General features: G+C 40.5%; 2 protein-coding genes across 8 annotated transcripts in view; both read right to left on the bottom strand.

Moving 5' to 3' along the window:
• Nucleotides 1-5805, bottom strand: part of LOC134299981 (uncharacterized) — a 36935-nt gene extending 31130 nt beyond the window's left edge. Inside the window, exon 1 of the mRNA XM_062984395.1 lies at nt 5323-5805. The gene's annotated coding sequence lies outside the window, so the exon portion shown is untranslated. The remainder of the gene's footprint in view (nt 1-5322) is intronic.
• znf385d (zinc finger protein 385D) overlaps nt 1-20678 on the bottom strand; it is a 506886-nt gene that overhangs the window by 389985 nt on the left and 96223 nt on the right. For all 7 annotated transcript variants that reach the window (XM_062984389.1, XM_062984388.1, XM_062984387.1 and 4 more), the window contains one exon: nt 5812-6090. In XM_062984389.1, coding sequence (XP_062840459.1) covers nt 5812-6085 — 274 coding nt within the window. In that variant the 5' untranslated portion in view covers nt 6086-6090. The remainder of the gene's footprint in view (nt 1-5811; nt 6091-20678) is intronic.

The following is a 20678-nucleotide window of genomic DNA, read 5'->3' as shown; positions in this document are numbered from 1 at the left end:
CTATGGTGTCAGAACCCTGCTACTAGAGCCTGGATGTGGCTCTGAGTTTCAGGGTCACTGACATTGATAAGACACCTGCGTCCCAGGACTCGGAGGAGAAACGGCTGATGGACTTGGCGGGGAATTTGCGCGGGGTTTTACTGAGCGGGAAGAGACTGTTCAAATGAGGGGGAGGGTATATAAAGGAGGGTTGGCCGGAGCCTCCCATTCTTGGCTTTTCTGATGTTCATGTTTCCTACAGTAAAAGTTCCTGGTGATACCACAAAGAGTCTCGTGTGTTCATTCAGGAGCGGCTGTGGTGAGCTGACACTAAGCCAAGAATACGGACACCATCCCGCTGTAGCGGTGAGGTGTAACATGCAAGTGGAGGATGAAGAGCTCTTGGGCGCCGGAGGAGGAAGGTCGGAAAGGGCCACTCCCGAGACGGACGCTGAGTTCCACCAGCTGGCGGCCCTGGCGTCATCCACCGCTTATGCCCAGCCAAATGGGGTAACCCAGAGGCGCGGAGTGGTGCGGGGAGATAGCACCGGAGGAGAGGAAGGTTCACCTTCCCCAGGCCCGCAAAAGATGGTGTTTCTGGAGGAGAGGATGTCGGCGATGGAGACCACCCTGGCAGTGATGTCGAGGGCGATGGAGCGCCTGGCGGTTTTGGCGGAGCCGGAGCGAGGAAGGGAACTCCGGGCTAGCTCAATGTGGGACGTGAGCATGGGAAGCAGCCAGGGCTTTGCAGACCTCCCAGCACCGAAGGGAAGGGAAATGCGAAAGGAGCCCGGTGCCCGGCCCAAGATCCAAACGAGCCTGACGCGGGTGGAGGAGAGTGACGACGAAGGGGAAAAGCCTCCGAGAATCCCGGCTACGCTCCCAACTGAGACCCTGGTGCCCCTGGCGAATGCCGGGCGTGGCACAGGACAAAGGGAAGCAGCAGCGGGGCCCACTGGCCCGCAAGGGGGCTTGCGACGGGCGGAGGATTGGGGATTGCCACCACAGGGACCCCTACCGAGACGAGAGGAACTAAGGATCGAGTTTGGGGGAGAGTCCTCTGAACTGGATTTTTTCCTGACCACGGTGAGGGGCTATATGGAGGACAATGCCCACACTTTTAGAACGGAATCCAGCCGGGTACGGGCCATTGGTGCAGTGTTGAAGAGGGGAGCGGCCAGCTGGTACGTTCAACTACACGCGCGGCGCGACCCATGTCTGGGGTCACTCCGACGCTTTATGGGGGCCCTGGAGACCCGTTTCCGAGATCCACTGGAGCAGATCCGGGCGAGGGAGGAGTTGAAGACCGTCTCCCAGGGGCAGAGGTCGGTATCTGAGTATGCGGAGGAGTTCCAATGCCTCGCTGAAAAGGTGCCGGAATGGTCTGCAGTGACAAAGATAGAACTCTTCAAAGAGGGGCTCAGGCGGGAGATCCTCTCCTGGGCGGTGCATCGTGATGAGCCTGACACACTGCGCGGATGGATTCAGCTGGCGGGGCGCATCGAGACATCGCTGGCCCAGGCGAGGAGGCACCGAGGAGGGCTACAGCAGCGGCCGCAGATGAAAGAGGGGAGCCGGAAGGAGGGATCAACCCCAGCCGGGAGGAGAACGGAGCCGACAGGGAACGTGAGCACCAGCAGGAGGGGCTGCTTCGTGTGCGGCCGTTTGGGCCACAGGGCTGCCGAGTGCTGGCAGAGAAAAGGGGAAGGCGGAGGCCCGCCCAAACCAAGAGCCGTGGCAGGGAAACGCGCCGAGGAAGAACCACCGATGAGGCACCACTCGGGGGGGTTGGTAAGTCAGGACAAAGCCATGATAGTGGTCCCCATTCAGCTGGAAAGTGGCAGCAAACAAGCAACCTGCAAAGCATTTGTGGATTGTGGATGTTCCAGGAACATCATCTCCCCTGAATTAGCCGAGGGATTGGGATGCGAAAGAACGAACCTAGAATCCCCAATAGCTTTTTCGCAGTTGGACGGATCCACAGCATCGGGATCATTAGCTAAGTACAGTGCCGAAGATGTAAAGTGTAAGATAGGGAGTTGGGAAGGAAAGGTGTCATTTGTGATATCACAAATAGCCAGCTATAATGTTATACTAGGCATGCCATGGCTGGGGCAGGCCAACCCGCAAATCAACTGGGAGGATAAGAGCATGATCTTCAGGATGAAGTTGGAAGGAGGGAGCCAGGAAGTGGAAAGGGAGCCGGGGAAAAGGGGGGAGGAAGACTCTATCAGGATAGCAGAACTGGCAGATAAATTACCCCCAGAGTATCGGGATTTTGTGGACGTATTTGATGAGAAGGAAGCAGACAGTTTCCCACCGAAGCGGAGAGTTGAAGTGAAGATAGAGCTAGTCCCAGGAGCAGAGCTTCCTAAGGCAAAAATATACCCAATGTCGGCTAGGGAAAAGGAGGAACTGAGAAAATACATTGATAAAAACCTAGCGAGGGGTTTCATAGAGCCTTCAAATTCCCCTCTAGGGGCGCCTGTGTTGTTCAGGCGCAAAAAGGACCAAACGCTGAGGCTCTGCATTGACTACAGGGGCCTGAATGCAATCAGTTCTGGAAATAAATACCCCCTACCTTTAGTGAAGGACTTGATCGCCCAGTTATCGGAGGGACAGATATTCACTAAATTGGACTTAATTGAAGCGTACCATAAATTGCAGATTAAACCAGAGGACAGGTGGAAGACGGCCTTCTCCTGTGCATTCGGATTATTCAATTATCGTGTGCTCCCTTTCGGTTTGTGCGGCGGAGGCGCCGCGTTCATGCAATTAATCAACGAAGTGTTGCATCCATTGTTGTACAAGGGAGTCTTTGTTTTTTTAGATGACATATTGTTAGTATCTCGGACTAAGGAGCAACACATAGAACTAGTCAGGGAAGTCCTGCAAAAGTTGAGAGAAGCAAAACTGTATGCGAAGCTTGCCAAGTGCGAGTTCAATAAAGACCAGATAGACTTTCTGGGGTATAGGATTTCCTCCCAGGGAGTGGCGATGGACCCTGCGAAGGTAGAAGACGTGAGGGGGTGGGAAGCCCCCAAAACACGGAAGCAGCTGCAATCCTTCCTAGGGTTCGCAAACTTCTATAGAACATTTATCAAGGACTTTGCGCGCCTCACTTTGCCATTAACGGATTTGTTAAAGACTAAAGGTAGGGGAGAAACAGCCAAAGTGAAGGCCCCAGGGGCCAAACTGACCTGGACAATAGAATGCCAGGAAGCTTTCGAAGCCCTTAAAAAGCGTTTTACTGAGGAGCCTGTCCTACAGCACCCTGATATGTCTAAAGCCTTTGTATTACATTGCGATGCGTCAGACCGGGCATATGGGGCAGTTCTGCTACAGAAAGACGAGGGGGGGAACCTGAAGCCATGTGGCTATCTGTCAAAAAAGTTTAGCGATACAGAAAAAAACTGGCCGATTTGGGAGAGAGAAGCCCTAGCGATTCTAAAAGCACTAGAGTGCTGGAGACACTTCCTGGAAGGAAGTGGAACACCGTTTGAGGTGTGGACTGACCATAGAAATTTACAGTATCTAAGATCCCCTCGTAAACTATCAGCGAAGCAAATTAGATGGGCCCAATATTTCAGCCGTTTTGATTTCAGACTCAGATTCTTCCAGGGGAAACATAATATACTCGCTGACGCTCTCTCTCGGATGCCTCAGCACGGGGGAGGAATTCAGGAATCTGAAGGGAGTATTTTTCTTGATAAGCAATGGGGCCTGGCAGTACTAACTCGAGCACAAGCGGCCAAAGAAAACAAACGTACTGCCATTTCCACGGGGGGAGGAGAAATATGGGAGGAAGAGTTGAAGCGAGCGTATGGAATGGACAAATGGTTACAAACAAACAAAGAAAAGGGAGAATTGTGTGGGGATTTGGTGTTTGTAAATAAGAAATTGTATATTCCTGAATGTTTAAGACGAGAAATGTTAAGGAAGTACCATGATAACAAGGGTGCGGGTCATCTAGGCCCCACCAGGACTATTAAACTGTTGGCCAGACAATGCTGGTGGCCCGGAATGAGGAAAGACGCCAGGGGATACGTCACGCAGTGTGAATTATGTGCAGAGGGAAAAACACCACCGGGGAAGCCCCAGGGGCTATTGCAGAAGGTGGTGGAGCCCATGAGGCCATGGGAATGCGTAGCCATGGATTTTGTAGGCGAACTACCCCCCAGCAGAGGCCACAGATACATTTGGACAATATTGGACCTATTCTCAAAACAGGCACACTTTGTGGCTCTGCCAAAACTTCCTTCAGCTGAAAAACTTGCTGATTTGTATGTGAAGCATGTATATCGCCTACATGGGTGTCCCGACAAGATAATTAGTGACCGGGGAGTCCAATTTACTGCAAAATTTTGGGGAAAATTCTTACAGCTGTTAGGAGCAGAAAGGAACCTGAGCTCGGCCTTTCATCCCGCGACCAACGGGGGGGTCGAACGTACCCAACAGACACTGTGCCAATTCTTAAGGATGTACACCAATTATAGACAGGATGATTGGGCGGACCTTCTTCCGTTTGCTGAGATGGCTTTTAACGGGGCCGTACATTCGGCCACAGGTCGTGCCCCATTCGAAATAGTATACGGACAGGAGGTGGCACCTTTCCCCAGGCTACCCGAGTGGAAGGAAGGGGAGGGCCAGACCGACGAGGAATGGCCGGCCAAAATCAAGCAAGGGTGGCAAACCGTGGTAGAGGCATTGCGGGAAACACAAAAGAAGTACAAGCTCTTTGCGGATCGTAGGCGCCGAGAGGGGGACAAATTGGGCGAAGGAGATCTGGTTTGGCTGAGCACAAAAAACCTGAAATTGGGGTTCCCATCCAAGAAATTGGCTCCACGCTATATAGGGCCATTCAGGGTAGCAAAAAGAATAAACGAAGTGACCTATGAGCTGAGGCTACCAAAGGACCTAGGAAAGGTACACCCGGTATTCCATTGCAGCCTGTTAAAAAAGTATAAAGGAACTCTGGACAGCGGAGAACAATAGTTGTGTTTAATCTTTTCCTTCCAGGACGAAGGGGAGGAGGACGCCATGTCAGAACCCTGCTACTAGAGCCTGGATGTGGCTCTGAGTTTCAGGGTCACTGACATTGATAAGACACCTGCGTCCCAGGACTCGGAGGAGAAACGGCTGATGGACTTGGCGGGGAATTTGCGCGGGGTTTTACTGAGCGGGAAGAGACTGTTCAAATGAGGGGGAGGGTATATAAAGGAGGGTTGGCCGGAGCCTCCCATTCTTGGCTTTTCTGATGTTCATGTTTCCTACAGTAAAAGTTCCTGGTGATACCACAAAGAGTCTCGTGTGTTCATTCAGGAGCGGCTGTGGTGAGCTGACATATGGATTTTATTTTACATTTGCATGAAGCTCCTGAGTAGTCAAGATCTCACAATAAAAATAGCCACACTTCACAATCTTCTGAACACTCAAGAAAATCCCACACAGAACACAGTTGCAGTATAGTCTATACTGAAAAGACTATAATGTTTGCCAAGGTCATCTCCAAACTAGATTATATCTTCCAAATAAAACACAAGATGTACACTAAACAGCCACAACAACAGATTTTTATAGTATAATCGTTTGAACTATTCCTTCAATTCTCCAAGAAATCTCCAAACTTGCTATTTACAAATACAAAGTATGTAAAATCCAATACTTCAGTTACCATTATATTTCTAAATCATATCAGAATTGTGCAAATCATGCAATGCATCAGACAAAATTGAATTAACCACTATTTCAAAATTACAACTGATACATGTTCAAAATAAATCTGGTAAACATATACAGCCATCACAACACGGAAAACAGCAAAAAACTTACCATGGTCATTTTTTAGATTCCCGTTGCTGATCTGTTTTAATCTTTTCTGGTGTGATTTCCCATTATAGTGGATCTGTGCCTGAGCAGGAGAGTTCAACTGAATGTTGCATACATTGCATAAAGTAAAACTGGCATGTTTCTTCTCACTTTCTTTTTTCCCCTCGCTGTCATCAGATGTTAATTCTGGCTCACCTTCTCTTTCGTGCAAAGAAGTAAAATCTGCAGTACAGTGAATGTTGTCTTGGGATCCACTAGGACTCCAGGGTTTCTTCATGATTTCTAATATAACCAAAAGAAAGATAAATCAGGGATGCACACAACATACATGCAGAATTTAAACCACATAAATCCCGTTGTTACTGTCAGTAGATCTACAGATTCAGCTGCAAAGTAGTAGGTCAAAGCTTCTGTTTCATGGATTCTGTGGATATACTCTAATTGGGACTAACAACTAGATTTAGGTCAATGGCTTCACTTAAACACAATGTGCATAATTGGGTTTCTCACATGGTGACAGCAAACAGCCAGCTCCTTAGATGTTATTAAGTTTGTGTGCGTGGTAATTGATACAGATTGGCTGACAAGGAAGTACTTTACAATGTCTATGAAGTGCTATTCTTTTATCACCATTTCAGAGGGGTTTTTTTCCCAAAACACCTTATCAATACAATAGATTCTCAGTTAACCAGAACTCTCAAGCTATGGGCAAAACAATTGCAGAAAGAATACTGCATTCACAAAACTGTTTTTATAATGCAATAAAACCGTGTTACATTAAATTTGTCTTTATTTTTTATTTACTGCATTTCAATATTAACATCATGTCAATCTAGAGTTTGGGGTATGGTTATAGTATGAAATATAGCATTAGAACTATTTTAATAGTAACTCTTACACAACCGGAAAGTGTATTTATCCAGCACCAGCCAATCCCCATGTGTGCCAGTTAACTGAGAGTCTACTGTATAAAGGGCCCCACTGTTGGCAATAACTTGGCTCTCTGGCCCTTCCCTCAACATCAGGAAACTCACTCTGTGGACACCAGGGTGTGTCCTTGTACAATGTAGTGCAGTGGAATTGGATGGTAGCATGAATGACATAATTTCTAATCAAGATATAGAACCATGTATAAATACTTTCATTATTTTAATAATGTGGGATGCATACATAAACTGAACAGTAGATAAAAAGAGGCTAAATCATGCTGATAGGCAGCTGAATTTTCTCTTTGCTATGAGTCCATTTTGGGAGAGTATTTATTTAATTAATGTATATACCGCTCTTCTCCCCCAGGGTGACCCATTAACACACACATTTCCTATTTGTACAAATCAATTACTAATTTTCATTGGTTTTATTGCTAAGCCAAGTATGAGTAACAGTTATAATGTAAAAACATGGTAACACAAAGCAGCCAAAAGTCCTTCATCATATGTTCCCAGAGGATTTCATGTCTGTGATACAGTAAATCCATTCTAGGTTTTATTCCACTCTTCAAAATGGCTGTCCATGGTGCTGAACCCATTTGGCACATGAAGGCCCTTTGACATGGAAGCCAGTGACCACTTCTGATATCTGTCTTTATTGAAAATTCATAAACCTTTTTCTGTTAATAAACTGAATAGTAAGAATTGAGAAGCATTAATCAGACTTGAATTAGTAAACCAACTGTGACCACTAATATTTTACAAATACATGCTGCTTTGGCCTACTTCAATTTTTAGTTTCAAGATATCTGACAGAATTGTGATTTGTTCAAGCTCCAAAGACTTCTCCTTATTGCACAGAGCATAGAGCAAATAGTATTTTTTTTAAATGGTAACATGCTAACATTTATACAGTTTTATTATAACAGATCTTGTGGTGTTTGAAGTTCTGTAATCATGAATCTCATTAGCTATAGGGAAAACGTTAAGTAATTACATGTTAAAGTCTCAGAGCCCAACAGGGAAATTTAAATGTACTAATCCCCAGTAATAATTGGCAATTCTTTATGCAACAGGCCAGACTCTTGGAAAACATAGTCACGTGTTCTCAGACTAAAGTCAATGAGACATTTGCAGATTTTCAGGACAAAGCTAGTAGAAATAAAAGTTTTATTAACTTAACTTGCAGTCAGAAAAGGCAGACTTCAGTCACAGCTCTCCTAGAAAATTGCTGCACAATTTGGACAAGTTACAATATTTCACATCAATCTAGCATCAGTTACGTGCTGTGTAAAATTGAGTTATTATCCGTTTTTATCACAAAAAATACCATGAGAAGAACCGAGTATTGAGTATCATTGGAACAGATGAGATTTTCAACTATCAGGTTTGATACGCTTCTTTGTGAATAAAAGGAAGCATATTATTTGAAAAGACATAGATTATTTCTGAGTCAGTGCTTTTATAGTTAAAGTAATATAAACCATTATTTAAATACATTGTTACCAGGAATTATTTCAAACTACACATATGAACTCCTGCCATTTTTGAGTATGTATGCATAGAAATAAACTTGTGACCTTGGCAGCAGTGCTTCTTAGACAAATAGAAGTCAATCTACTCAGAACTAACTTAAAATGGAATTTTATTTAACACACAATCAAAATATACACAATGACTTCATTAGCGAATAAGAAATGATATGAGAAAAAGCTCCACAACTAGCAGACAATACTTACAAAGCCTATATAATTATCAAAAAGAACATACGAGCTTCAAGATGGGGAACTATTAACTAAAATGAACCAACAGTCCAAATGTAGGGATATATCCTACATCTCACATAAACGCACACCAGCAAAAAGAGGTGGAGAATTGAGAGAGCTTCAAAGTACAGTAGAGTTTCACTTATCCAACACTCGCTTATCCAACGTTCTGGATTATCCAATGCATTTTTGTAGTTGATGTTTTCAATAAATCATGATATTTTTGTGCTAAATTCGTAAATACAGTAATTACTACATAGCATTACTGTGCATTGAACTACTTTTTCTGTCAAATTTGTTCTACAACATGATGTTTTGGTGCTCAATTTGTAAAATCATAACCTAATTTGATGTTTAATAGGCTTTTCCTTAATCTCTCCTTATTATCCAACCTATTCGCTTATCCAACGTTCTGCTGGCCCTTTTACTTTGGATAAGTGAGACTCTACTGTACAAGTAAATGTCTCCCATTCAGCTTGAAAACAATAAAGCCATGCCTAGGCAATAATTAGCAGGAAGCCCCCAAAAGCAGGAGAAATGTACCTCTTTTTCAAGAAGATAAGTTTCAAGTAGATGCTACTGTCAGAATGAATTGTTTTTGAAACCTGTGGTTTTTATAATTTGATTTGAGTAATTGCTCATATCTGCATAGTTCATCAGCTTGCACTGCCTCTCATATTGTATTATTTTGATGACTGAAACTCATATGAGAGATATTTCTACTGTATTCTGACTAATAAAGAGAAGGACATGTGAACTCATCATACTTTCTCCAAAGACAACCTTCACTTTTATCATCAATTTCCTATACATTTTTTATCAACTGCAGCTCGTCAAGCTGGAAGAAACATAACTTTGCTTGGGTCTGTTCAAAAGGTAATCCATATTCTTGACAAACATGGTGCTGGTAGCTAATGGAGTCATGTTGTTTTTAATATAAGTGCTGGGTATTGTCATGTCCTATCCAGAGGAGGTGCCCTGACATGGTAAAGGGGAAGATGTGAGCCACAGTCACAGCCACTAGTGGCTGATGGTCCAAGGAAGTAGAACCCAGACCATGCCATGGAGACCCTAAAGAGCAGGAAAAAGAGCTTTTAAAGAGGTAGCAGCAACACAGCAGGAATGTATTGTCATGTTTTAAAAAGAAAATACTGAGATAATTAGGCCACCTATACTGATTTACAACCAGCCATACATAGCTAGGAAGCCTCCAGTGGCTCAGTGTGTTAAAGCACTGAGCTGCTGAACTTGCAGACAGAAAGGTCCCAGGTTCAAATCTGATGAGCGGAGTGAGTGCCCGCTGTTAGCTCCAGCTTCTGCCAACCTAGCAGTTCGAAAACATACAAATGTGAGTAGATCACTAGGTACCGCTCCGGTGGGAAGGTAACGGCGTTCCATGCAGTCATGCCGGCCACATGACCTTGGAGGTGTCTACGGACAACGCCAGCTCTTCGGCTTAGATGAGCACCAACCCCCAGAGTTGGACACGACCGGACTTAACATCAGGGGAAACCTTTACCTTTACCTATACATAGCCAAGGCCATCTCTTTGCTCTAACACAACAGATCCAGTAGTTTCATTTGGCACTGTATGATATCCTTGATTGGTTGGTTGACTGATTGATTTTGAGTATTTGTACTTTAAACACCCATGGCATCTTACAAATAATTATATTGACAATCTCTACCTCCGGGCTTACAATTTAATAAGGTATGGTACATAAGAAAAAACCAGAGGGGATCAAGTTCAGCAGATGCTCACTGTTCGTCATTCCCTCAGAGCCCAGAGCAATGACGGTTGGAATAGAAAGGGAGGACCTCCTTTCCTGAACTTCAGCTTATTCCTTGCCCTATTTTCTCTGGTAACTTTCTATCTAGCTTTTCAGACTCAGAAACTTGAATGCAATGATCACCATTCTGCTCTTATAAACCCTGAACTGCCTTATTTTCTCTATTTCTTGGTCTCTTGAACTTATATGGGTATTCTCCTGAGTATATATCTCTCTGAAACAGGAGAGTGCTGAATTTGGCTAGAAACGCCTCTCAGCTAACCATTCTCTAAGCCAAACAGTCAAAATATTTCTGCATAGATATTGTATACATAACCACACATATGACTTGTGTCAGGAGGTGCAGAAAACTTATAATGCTAGTTTATACAAAATTTCAAAATCTAAAATACTCGAAAATCCAAAATTATCAACATGGGTAACTAAGAAAGTGACACTTTTCTGATGATTTAATATGCACAAATATTTTTTTAAAATGTGTATAAAGTTACATTCTGGTTATTGGCATACTATCTATCTATCTATGCAACAAGATATATCTTTATATGCATATAGGGAAATATAGGTACTGTATTCCAAAATCACTAAAACCATAAAAACTTCTGATCCCAAGCATTTGGGATATTCAGCCTGTAACATGTAATTCCCCTCTTCCTTGCTCAATTTTTTGTAAAAACCACAACCTGAGCCTTTTCTGTCTATAAAAATTTGTATTTTTCAGAGTAAAACATTAAATTTAAATCAAATTTATCAAAGAATAAAACAATCTGGCTCATGCTAAAAATTTTCAACCTTGTTCACTGAAATTACCCCCCCCCCTTTAAGACACATTATGTCTAAGGTTTCTTGGACTCCCTACCTTTCCTTTATGGCTTTCAATGAGTTTCAATTTGATTTGTTTCTTTAAAATTCTGCATATCTTAAAATCCCTTGTGGACAAAGAAATGGTTTATATATCTTTAAAAAGACCAATAATATATTATCTCCTTGAACTGTTTTTATATCTGGTTCAACATGTATAGAAGATTATGCTGTATATATGAACTAAGACAGGAATTCTTCAGATAGCTCTAAGGAAATCATAATATTGGTCTCTTCCCATCTGCAAAACGAGAATAGTTCTGATCTAACAGTACTCAGGGGAAGGATCAAAGTTTAGTGGTAAAGCTCATGTTTCACATGAAAAGAAGGCACTCTTACTCAAACACTTTTTTGAAACCTTGAAGAGTTCGTGCCAGTAAGTGTATAAGGGATACCAGGCTGATATTTCAATACAGTCATCCCTCCAGATTTGTAGTTTTGGCTTTTGTGGATTTTTTTTTCCACAAATTTGATTTAAAATGTTAAATCTAGGGGTATGTCTACATTGTGGAATTAATGCAGTTTGACACCATTTTAACTGCCATGATTCAATGCTATGGAATCACCAGAGTGGTAGTTTTACAAGGTCTTTAGCCTTCTCTGCCAAAGAGTTTCGGTGCCTCACCAAACCACAATTCCCAGGACTCCATAAATTGAACCAAAGTGGTTAAAATTGTGTCAGCCTGTATTAATTCTACAATGCAGATTCATCCTTGAACTCTCTAAGAACCTCATCAGATGGGGGGAATTTAGCATCCTACTATGCTTTCATCCCAGTTTCTGGATGGAGCCCCATGCAGGCCACTGCACGAAGTCATGTGACATCCGGCGGAGGCCCTGCCCCCAACCAGGGTGAACGTGTCGGAGACTTCCCCCAGAACACTGGAGGCTTCCCCATCAGATAGGAGGGTAGCGCTTCCCGGTGTGATGGGGAAAACATCAGTATGCATGGGGTGACAGATTCGCCCCACTGCCCCTCTCCTTTCACTGGAATGCCAGGCAAAATAGGATGCTTCACTTGGCCTTTGTGATGAGGCTCTAGGTCCTTCAGTGTGACTGTATTCTCCATTTCCTCCAGTCATGCTGAAAGACTTAGAGTTTTCTAGAGAGAATGTCCCCCAAGGAAACTCTAAGTCCTCCAATACGATTCTATAAGTAGCTTGCAGTGATAGTTGATCATAGGCTGTGCTGGAAGATCTAGAATTTCCTAAAGTGTTATCTAAGGTTAAGCAACAACATTCACATCCCTCCCCCTAACACAAATAAATGAAAGTTTTACATTCTATTCTGAAAGTTTAAACTAGACCTTAAAAATATTCCCACTAGGTATTTATCCGCTGCTTCAAACCTACATGAAAGTATGAAAAACTATATGCCTACACAGGACAAGATTACAGGGTTTTCCCATATTTTTCAATGACCTTGTGTTTTTGAAACTTTGCATAAAGTACAATGAACCAAAAAATCAACAAAAATGAAAAATGTGTCTTTTTCACTCTTGTAGTGCTGGAAATAATAAATGCAGATCATTAAGGAACACCAGCATTTCCCAAACCCCTGCTTTGATTTACCTTCATCAGTGCATCTTCTGCATTGAAAATATTCCCCACTAGAGAGCAGTATGAATTTAAGATTACAAAATACTTTTCTATAAGTCAACAAACATAACCATGTTTTACCTATATTTGCCTTATAACTATACAAATATTTTCTGATCTATTCAATAATTTCAAAAAAATACTAATTTATACTATAAATTATGTATATGTTGTAGCAATCATAAGACAAATACAGAACATGCATAATTCTACCACTTTGGCATATTTGGATCAATGAATGAAGAGACTACACAAAGGAGTAGCAAAATCAGGAAATTTTATACATAAATCAGCCAAAATATTCCTTCTGCTTGAAATTTAAAAATGTCTGATATTAATTCATATTTTCTACTTGTATCTATAATACTGTGATAGGATAAATTTCCCATTTATGCTGCTCATTTCTCCATCTTCACCATGATTTCATGCAAATTTGCAGGACACAATTGTGCAATATATATAATATTTGCAGGCAACACAATACATCACACTAGTGCAATTAAAACTGTGACCATATCGCAAAAGGAACAGGAAATAAAAAGTAACTTGACTAGAAAAAGGTTTTCTTGCAATTATTGATTTAATCCCATTTGTTGCGTGTAAGAGTTTAGAGGATTTTCTTTTTTTTTCTTTCCAAATGAACATTTATTCTCTCATATATATTCCCTAATATTTAAATATTTCCCTACTATTTGCCATTCCTACATTGATTATAGCTTATATACATATTTTTTTAGTTCCATGGATATTGGTTGCTTGCATCAAAATAAATGTGGCTTTGTACCATGCACATATATTTATGCCTTCAAAATTTATTACTTAAACTACAAGCCTCACAAATAACAGAAACAATGTGTGATTTACATTTGGACAGGTCTCAGGAGGTGTGAAATAGATACTCTGATAGTTGCCACTCCCAGGTATACAGTATGGATGACCAAATGTTTGTTTGTTTATTTATTTTGGTAAACAGTTTATTAAAGTTATGGTACAGAACAGAACAGCAAATTAAAGCAGATACAGTCAGATAGCAATAATTTTGATGTATACATGCATATCTACGTTAGTCAATCAACTGGTTAATTTTAACATTGGGTATATATTACTATCAGTAACTTAAAACATAGACTTACTATTTCTACATGTTATCCACTATTTTCAATCTAGGCTTTCTACTCTTTTTTTTAAAATTAAATATAAGAGTTCACCCTAACATTCAAACAACATACAACGTATTACACACAACAGACCATATACACACCCAAAACCCCTATCCCACACAAAATAAAACCTCTTCCCCACATCCATGCACCCTTCACCATGACTTCCAACACTGAAGCACTATGAAGCCTTTAAGCCAATTTATCTATCCTTGTTCATAGTAATCCTAAATTCCTAATGGAGCTCCTCTATGTTACTGACCAGATGTTTGTGACGCTTCAGACCTAACACCAAAATGGCCCAGAAGTTTTTTTTGTTTTTGTTTTTTTAAAAAAAAAAAAAAAGCTTCTCAAGAAGTGCTACAGAGTACTCCAAAATGGGGCGGGCAATTTTGCCATTTTTGTTTTCAGTCCATTTTAGATCCAGGAGAGTCTCTTTTTTAAAAAGGAAGCAACTATATCCATATTTTACGATCACCAATGATCAAAATGTGTCCTAGGCTTGTTACGAACTCTAAAGCCAATGTTGCAGGATAGGTTATAAGGCCTACCACCTTAGACACTCAGGAAACAAGACATAAATTCCTACTGAGCCCAGATGTTGCTCATTGAAAGTAAGAGACAGAGAACTGGAAATGCAAAAAGGGCACTAGAAGTACAGATAGCTGTGACCAATGAATCAATCTAAAACATAGAATGAAAGGGTCACCATTGATCAATGAGGGGGAATATAGTCCAACACATGGTGGGGGGATCCAAAAGAAGGATTTCTGTATCCCAACTACAACTGCTTTTGAGAGAGAGAGAGAGCGCTTCAGGACAGCACAAAAATGTGGATTTTAAATGGGGGGTTAAAAAAATCCCGGGATCTGACTGCAGGGGTATACAGTGATGTGAATATGTCCATTTTAAAAGGGGCAATTTTACCCATTGTTTTTCAGTTGTTGAGCGAATCAGCCCCCCCCCCCCTTTTACACCCCAGGAAATCCCATATTTTAGGAGCTGTTTAGATGACCTCAAAGATCAATAGGCAGTATCATCTAGACATAACCTCTTCCCGGATCACCAGGGCCATAGCCAGAAAGAGGGGTTTAATGGTTCAATCCCACCCCCTATATGTGTCAGGCCCTGCTGACCACCATTACCTTTTCCTTCTGTGTCATGTCTTATTTAGATTGCAGACCAGACAATTGTCAAATTAACCACTTGTAAGCCACTCTAGGAATGTTTTTGACTAAAGAGCAGGAAACAAGTGCTCTAAATAAACACATAAAATGAGTTTGATCTGCCCCTTTGCAAATGCAAACTAAAGGTACTATTTCTTAATGGAGGGGAGTCCTACTTTAATCCAGTAGTTTAAATTGTAGCACATTTCTTCGCATCAGAGTAGACAGGTCGCATTTTTATAAGCTCTGTTCCCTTCTGCATTTTGTATCTAATGACCCTGGATTATTACAGAAAGTCCTTCTTAAGCAATTGCATGCAGCAGTAAAGCTGTATGTAGCATATAATTGGATGTATCTAAGCAACCAACTAAACAACAGATTATATAAAAATTGAGAGATTGTGGTTATGAACACGTTCATTTGCTTGCCTAACAAGAAAGGAATCCCCTTTTTAAGGGAAAATATTTGAGCATCATTGTTTCCAATTATAGCACATAATCAGTTTTTCATTAGACAGTGAATTTCTCCTTTCACGTACTAAGAAATATAATCAGTACTTTTCTTTCCTCATGGATCTAAATAATTGTTTGTTGCCTCTATTCCTACCTTTATTTAAACAAATGTATTTCCATGTGAAAATAGAAAAAGAAAACCAAACATTTGTCAGGATATGTAAAAAGAACTTATTGAAAGAAATCATTTATTAATTTTATAGAAATATATGCTTAGGGCCTTTAAAAAAAAAACCCTCTGTTTGCCCCATATTTTGTAGATTTGCTTAGGCCACATACTTGCCCGTTGGTGCCACATGCAGCAATTGCATTATGCTGAGTTTATCTGACATAGCCACATGTGTCACCCAGGTGAATTCACCTTGATGTGAGCTTACTTGCGAAAAATTCCTTCCACTATAGCCACATGGCAATGACCACTATACCATTTTCTTCTTCCTGCCATGTATGCATAGATAGGTATTTCCACTGAAGGTGTATCTAGGAAGCTTATTACGTGAAGGTGCACTAACTCAGATTTATAAGTATACTGATCTGTGATTATCCACACATGTTTCTTTTAAAAAATGGCAGAGAATGTAACATTAAGAATTCAAACTTGACGAGCCCTCTTTCTAATGGAAATGATCACATAATCTGTGGGGCCCTTGTGACTCCCACCAACCAGTTTGGGCCACCCATTACTCTTCCCCCAGCTTCTATGCAAAGCCATCTTTTGGAGACAGCCACATAAAAAAATCTGGATGTCATTCAGATCTCCTGCAAGAATACATTGTAAAGGGCAATTCTTTTAAAGCAGTTAAAGGGCCAGAGAACTGCTTGAGATTTGAATTGTGAAGAATATGTCAGGGTAGCAGCCCAACAAAGCAAGTATTAATTTTGTACAAACAGGACCCAAGACAAAAAGTTATACTACATAGTTTATCACTTAAAATTCCTGTCATCCCACATGTTTGTACTATTACCCAAAAGTGAAAATTTTGGTTTCTTACTACCCACAGATACTGGTTATTTGAAGGTACTTGCAGGAGGAGGGTAAATTACTTTTCACATCCATGATCAAATATGCGACACTTACAAACACAATATGTTCAGTGTCGCTTATTCCCGAATGTGCATAGGATAGATTCCACAAAACCTTTATTATTTCCGGGCTCAATGACAATACCTGTCTAAACATTCATTAGTATTACATAATTTAATACACTTCTCATTGGTTGATTGATTACTAGATAGCTTCTGAGTTTCAACGATAGAGAAGGCTTGATGGTCAACTTTTGTCAGATCATTTCACTCCCAGTTATCTGTCTTAAGCTCTCCCGCCCCCATGGTTGGGAATGTAAATATTTATATACAGAAAATTCTTACTTCTATTTATGCAAAGTGCTCTATGAACTGGTATTTGAGTATCAAGGGGGAGTTTCAGTATCTGTAGCAATATGTTTGCATTCCTAGTCAACTACATGAAAAACAGCACAGCAGAAGTAAATTAGCAAACTTGAACCTACTTAAATACCCTGTTTTGGCACAGACCTCCAGTCCCTGAAGCTTTGAACTCAATTCTAGCTCAATGATGCTTAGAAGTACAATGAACTTTGCTTGACTGCATTAGCTCTGTGCATGTTTTAAAATGAAAAAGGCAAAAGGTAGCCCTTGTGGAAAACCAAAAGACAAGAGCTATAATTTGTGACAATTTCTGACTTAACTAGCACAGATGGCAATATAGTTTCACAATTAATTTAGAGATGGGAGGAAAGGAAATTATAAATTAACTTCCTCTTCTACCTTGTTCTGACATGGAATGCACTTTTCTGTCAAAGAAAAGCTGGGCAAAGATTGTTAATTTGTGTTAAATGTATTTTTAAAGCTAATTGAATAATAAGATGGTGTCAGAATTAGCACTCATGTATTTTTTCTCGTCACTTATGAACAACAACAACATTGCTTCTAAAACTGATCCCAAATGGGGTCCTCTTAGCTCCATAGTTGAGATCATGATACATTTCACAATTTTAAAAGCTGTCTTACTAGACACCAATGGGTTTGGCAGAAAGGACCTGTTCAGTTGCTGTTCCAGGATGTAGAGCTTTCTCCAAGGAAGAGTAGGGGGGACTCCTTCCTGCTCTTATTCGACTAGCAGACACAACTCTCTTTATTTATACAGCTTTTGAGGCTTTAATTGGTTGATACACATTGACCTTTGGATACTGTATTTTTTTTCTCATCTATTATGTCTTAAATGCTTTAAACTGTTTTTAATTCAATACTGTTTTCATCAAGTCATTTATATCTTCATGAGGTTTTTAAACTTTGAATTTGTTTTATTGTTTTTTAACTGGGAATTTTTAAAGTATTGTTTACATTTAATCCTGTTTTAATGTTTGTATATTTGTATCTTTTAAAAGATTGTGCTGATGTTTTTATGTTAAGCTGCTTTGTGTCCCCTTCAGGGGAGACAAAGCGAGGCATAGTAAAGGTTTTCCCCTGACATTGAGTCTAGTTGTATCCAACTCTGGGGCTTGGTGCCCATCTCCATTTCTAAGCCAAAGAGCCGTACACACCTCCAAAGTCATGTGGACAGCATGACTGCATGGAGCACCATTACCTTCCTACCAGAGCAGTACCTACTGATATACTCATATTTGCATGTTTTCAAACTGTGAGGTTGGCAGAAGCTGGGGTTAACACTGGGAGCACACCCCACTCCCCGGATTCAAACCACTAACCTTTTATTCAGCAAATTCAGCAGCTTAACGGGTTAACCTGCTGTGCCACTGGGGGCTTCTAAAGCTAGGTATAAATAACAACAACAACAACAACATTGCTTCTAAAACTGATCCCAAATGAGGTCCTCTTAGCTCCGTAGTTGAGATCATGATACATTTCACAATTTTAAAAGCTTTCTGAATGCAACCTAGACGTTTACATGAATCTGTTCACAACAAGTGTTTATAGTGGACTCTGCAGAAAATGCTTCATATGTACTTCATAAAAAGGAAAACCAGTCTGTTTAGCAAGCATTGCAAATGCTGATTATCAATAGATACTTGATTTTTATATTAATTTTATTTACCTATATGCCTAAGGTCATGTAAAAATTTGTCGGGCATGAGGGGGTTGTGAGTGGAAAAAGTTTAAGTAACTCTGGTTTATATCACTACTTTTTTATTTTACTTACCTCACTGTTATGATAGATTTAGTCTATATAGGTTTTTAAATGTGGAACATGGCCACTTTAGCATGAATGATCCCTGTGCATTATGTGGACACCACAAAGTCCATTAATTTCTGTCCCAATTCATTTGGCCCATTAAATGTGCTATGGACTCTTTCCGATGCTTACTGAATGCAATTCTTACTGAATGTAGGAACACATATCAGATACATATTGGGGACATGGTTCACTAATAACAAAAAAAGCAGTACAAAAAAACTGTTTTGCAGTGTGCCTTGCTACCCAGAATTCACATTAAAACTCAAGTGAAGCCAGCACATTAAATAAAAAGTGTTTTTAAAAAATCACAAACTGAGAAACCAAAAGAGGATGCAGGTTAAGATCTCACTTCAGAAATAGACACTCTCCATTTTTCATATAAGAGAAACCTGGGACTGATTAAGGCAAGAGAGGGAGATAGAGAAAGAAAAATAAACTGGCCAGAAAATTTAATGAGAACATGGGGAAAAAATTCACACAATTAAGATGACCTAAAGGCAGAACTCAATATAGCCATAACACCAAAAAAAAAAAAAACCCAACTGGAAGAATTGAAAACAAGCATTAAAGATTTAGTATAATACAAAGTCTTTGATCTAGCCTGACATAAGGAAATTGAACACTGTGAAATGCAGAAAGAAATAAAGGTGCTAAGAGCCTAACTGAAAATACAGGAGAATGGTCTTTTGAATATTCATTTGAGAGGTGTTAAGAAAGAAAGTGAGAAAGAAGAGTTAATGGACAAAGTTGCAAAATGGAACTAAGGTCTGTGGCCTGATTTTGAAATTACATGGGAGGACTCGGAAAGACAGTGTTTCTTTGACATCAGGAGTATCACAGAGACACTGTGAGATTCACTTAGTATACAAAGAAAACTGCATTCTATGGTGAATTATCCAAATAATGCAGATTATCCGATGCAGGTGATCAGCAATATGAAGGGCACAAAGTGGATGTTTTCCATCAGCAAATAAAACTTTAAAAATATTTCTCTATTTGATTTATATCCCATTTTCTCAAAAATTGGGATTAAGTGCAACCAAATAGAAAAGGAAAGTGGAAACTATGTAGTGGAATTGATTATGTATTAGAATTCCCCTTTAAACTGACAATTTGGCTTGAGCATCAAACAAGTATAATCATCACTGAACCACTATAAAAGCTTTTCAATCTTTTAAAGACTTATACAGAATCATACAGCTGCAATAGACCACAGGACCATGACCTTAGACCTAACACAGCACCACGAATAACAACTATGAGACTAGGCATTATGTTTTAATCTGTTTTAATTGTATTTATATGTTTTATATGTTTTATTGCTCGATGTGTTGTATTTGTTTTTTGTACTCATCATGCGGCATTGAATTTTGCCATAATTTGTAAGCTGCTCTGAGTTTCCTTTGGGGTGAGAAGAATGGGGAAGAAAATATAGTAAATAAATTAAAATAAATAAAGGACCATCCAGTCCAACCCCCTGCCATATAGAAAAAGCACAATCAAAGCACCCCTGACAGATGACCATCCAGAAAACCTCCAGAGGAGACTCTGTGACATTCCAAGGCAGCAGTGAATTCCACTGTTAAACAGCTCTTATGTCAGGACATTTTTAATGCTTAGCTGGAATCTTTTTGTCCTGTAGTTTGAATGTATTGCTGTCTGTTGTAGCCTCTGAAGCAGCAGGAAACAAACTTGCTCCTTTCTCAATATGACATATTTTCAAATATTTAAACATGACCATCTTAGTCTTCTCTTCTATTCTGCTTTGGCCAGACCTCACCTGGAATATTGTGCCCAGTTCTGGGCACCAGAATCCAAGGAGGGTACTGACAAGCTGAATATGTCAGGAGGAGGGCAACTAAAATGATCAAAGG

This window comes from Anolis carolinensis, chromosome 6 (genome assembly GCF_035594765.1).
Source record: "Anolis carolinensis isolate JA03-04 chromosome 6, rAnoCar3.1.pri, whole genome shotgun sequence".
In the NCBI taxonomy this organism is placed as follows: domain Eukaryota; kingdom Metazoa; phylum Chordata; class Lepidosauria; order Squamata; family Dactyloidae; genus Anolis; species Anolis carolinensis.
The sequence above is the reverse complement of the archived record's forward strand: the minus strand, read 5'-3'. Positions and strand labels throughout refer to the sequence as shown.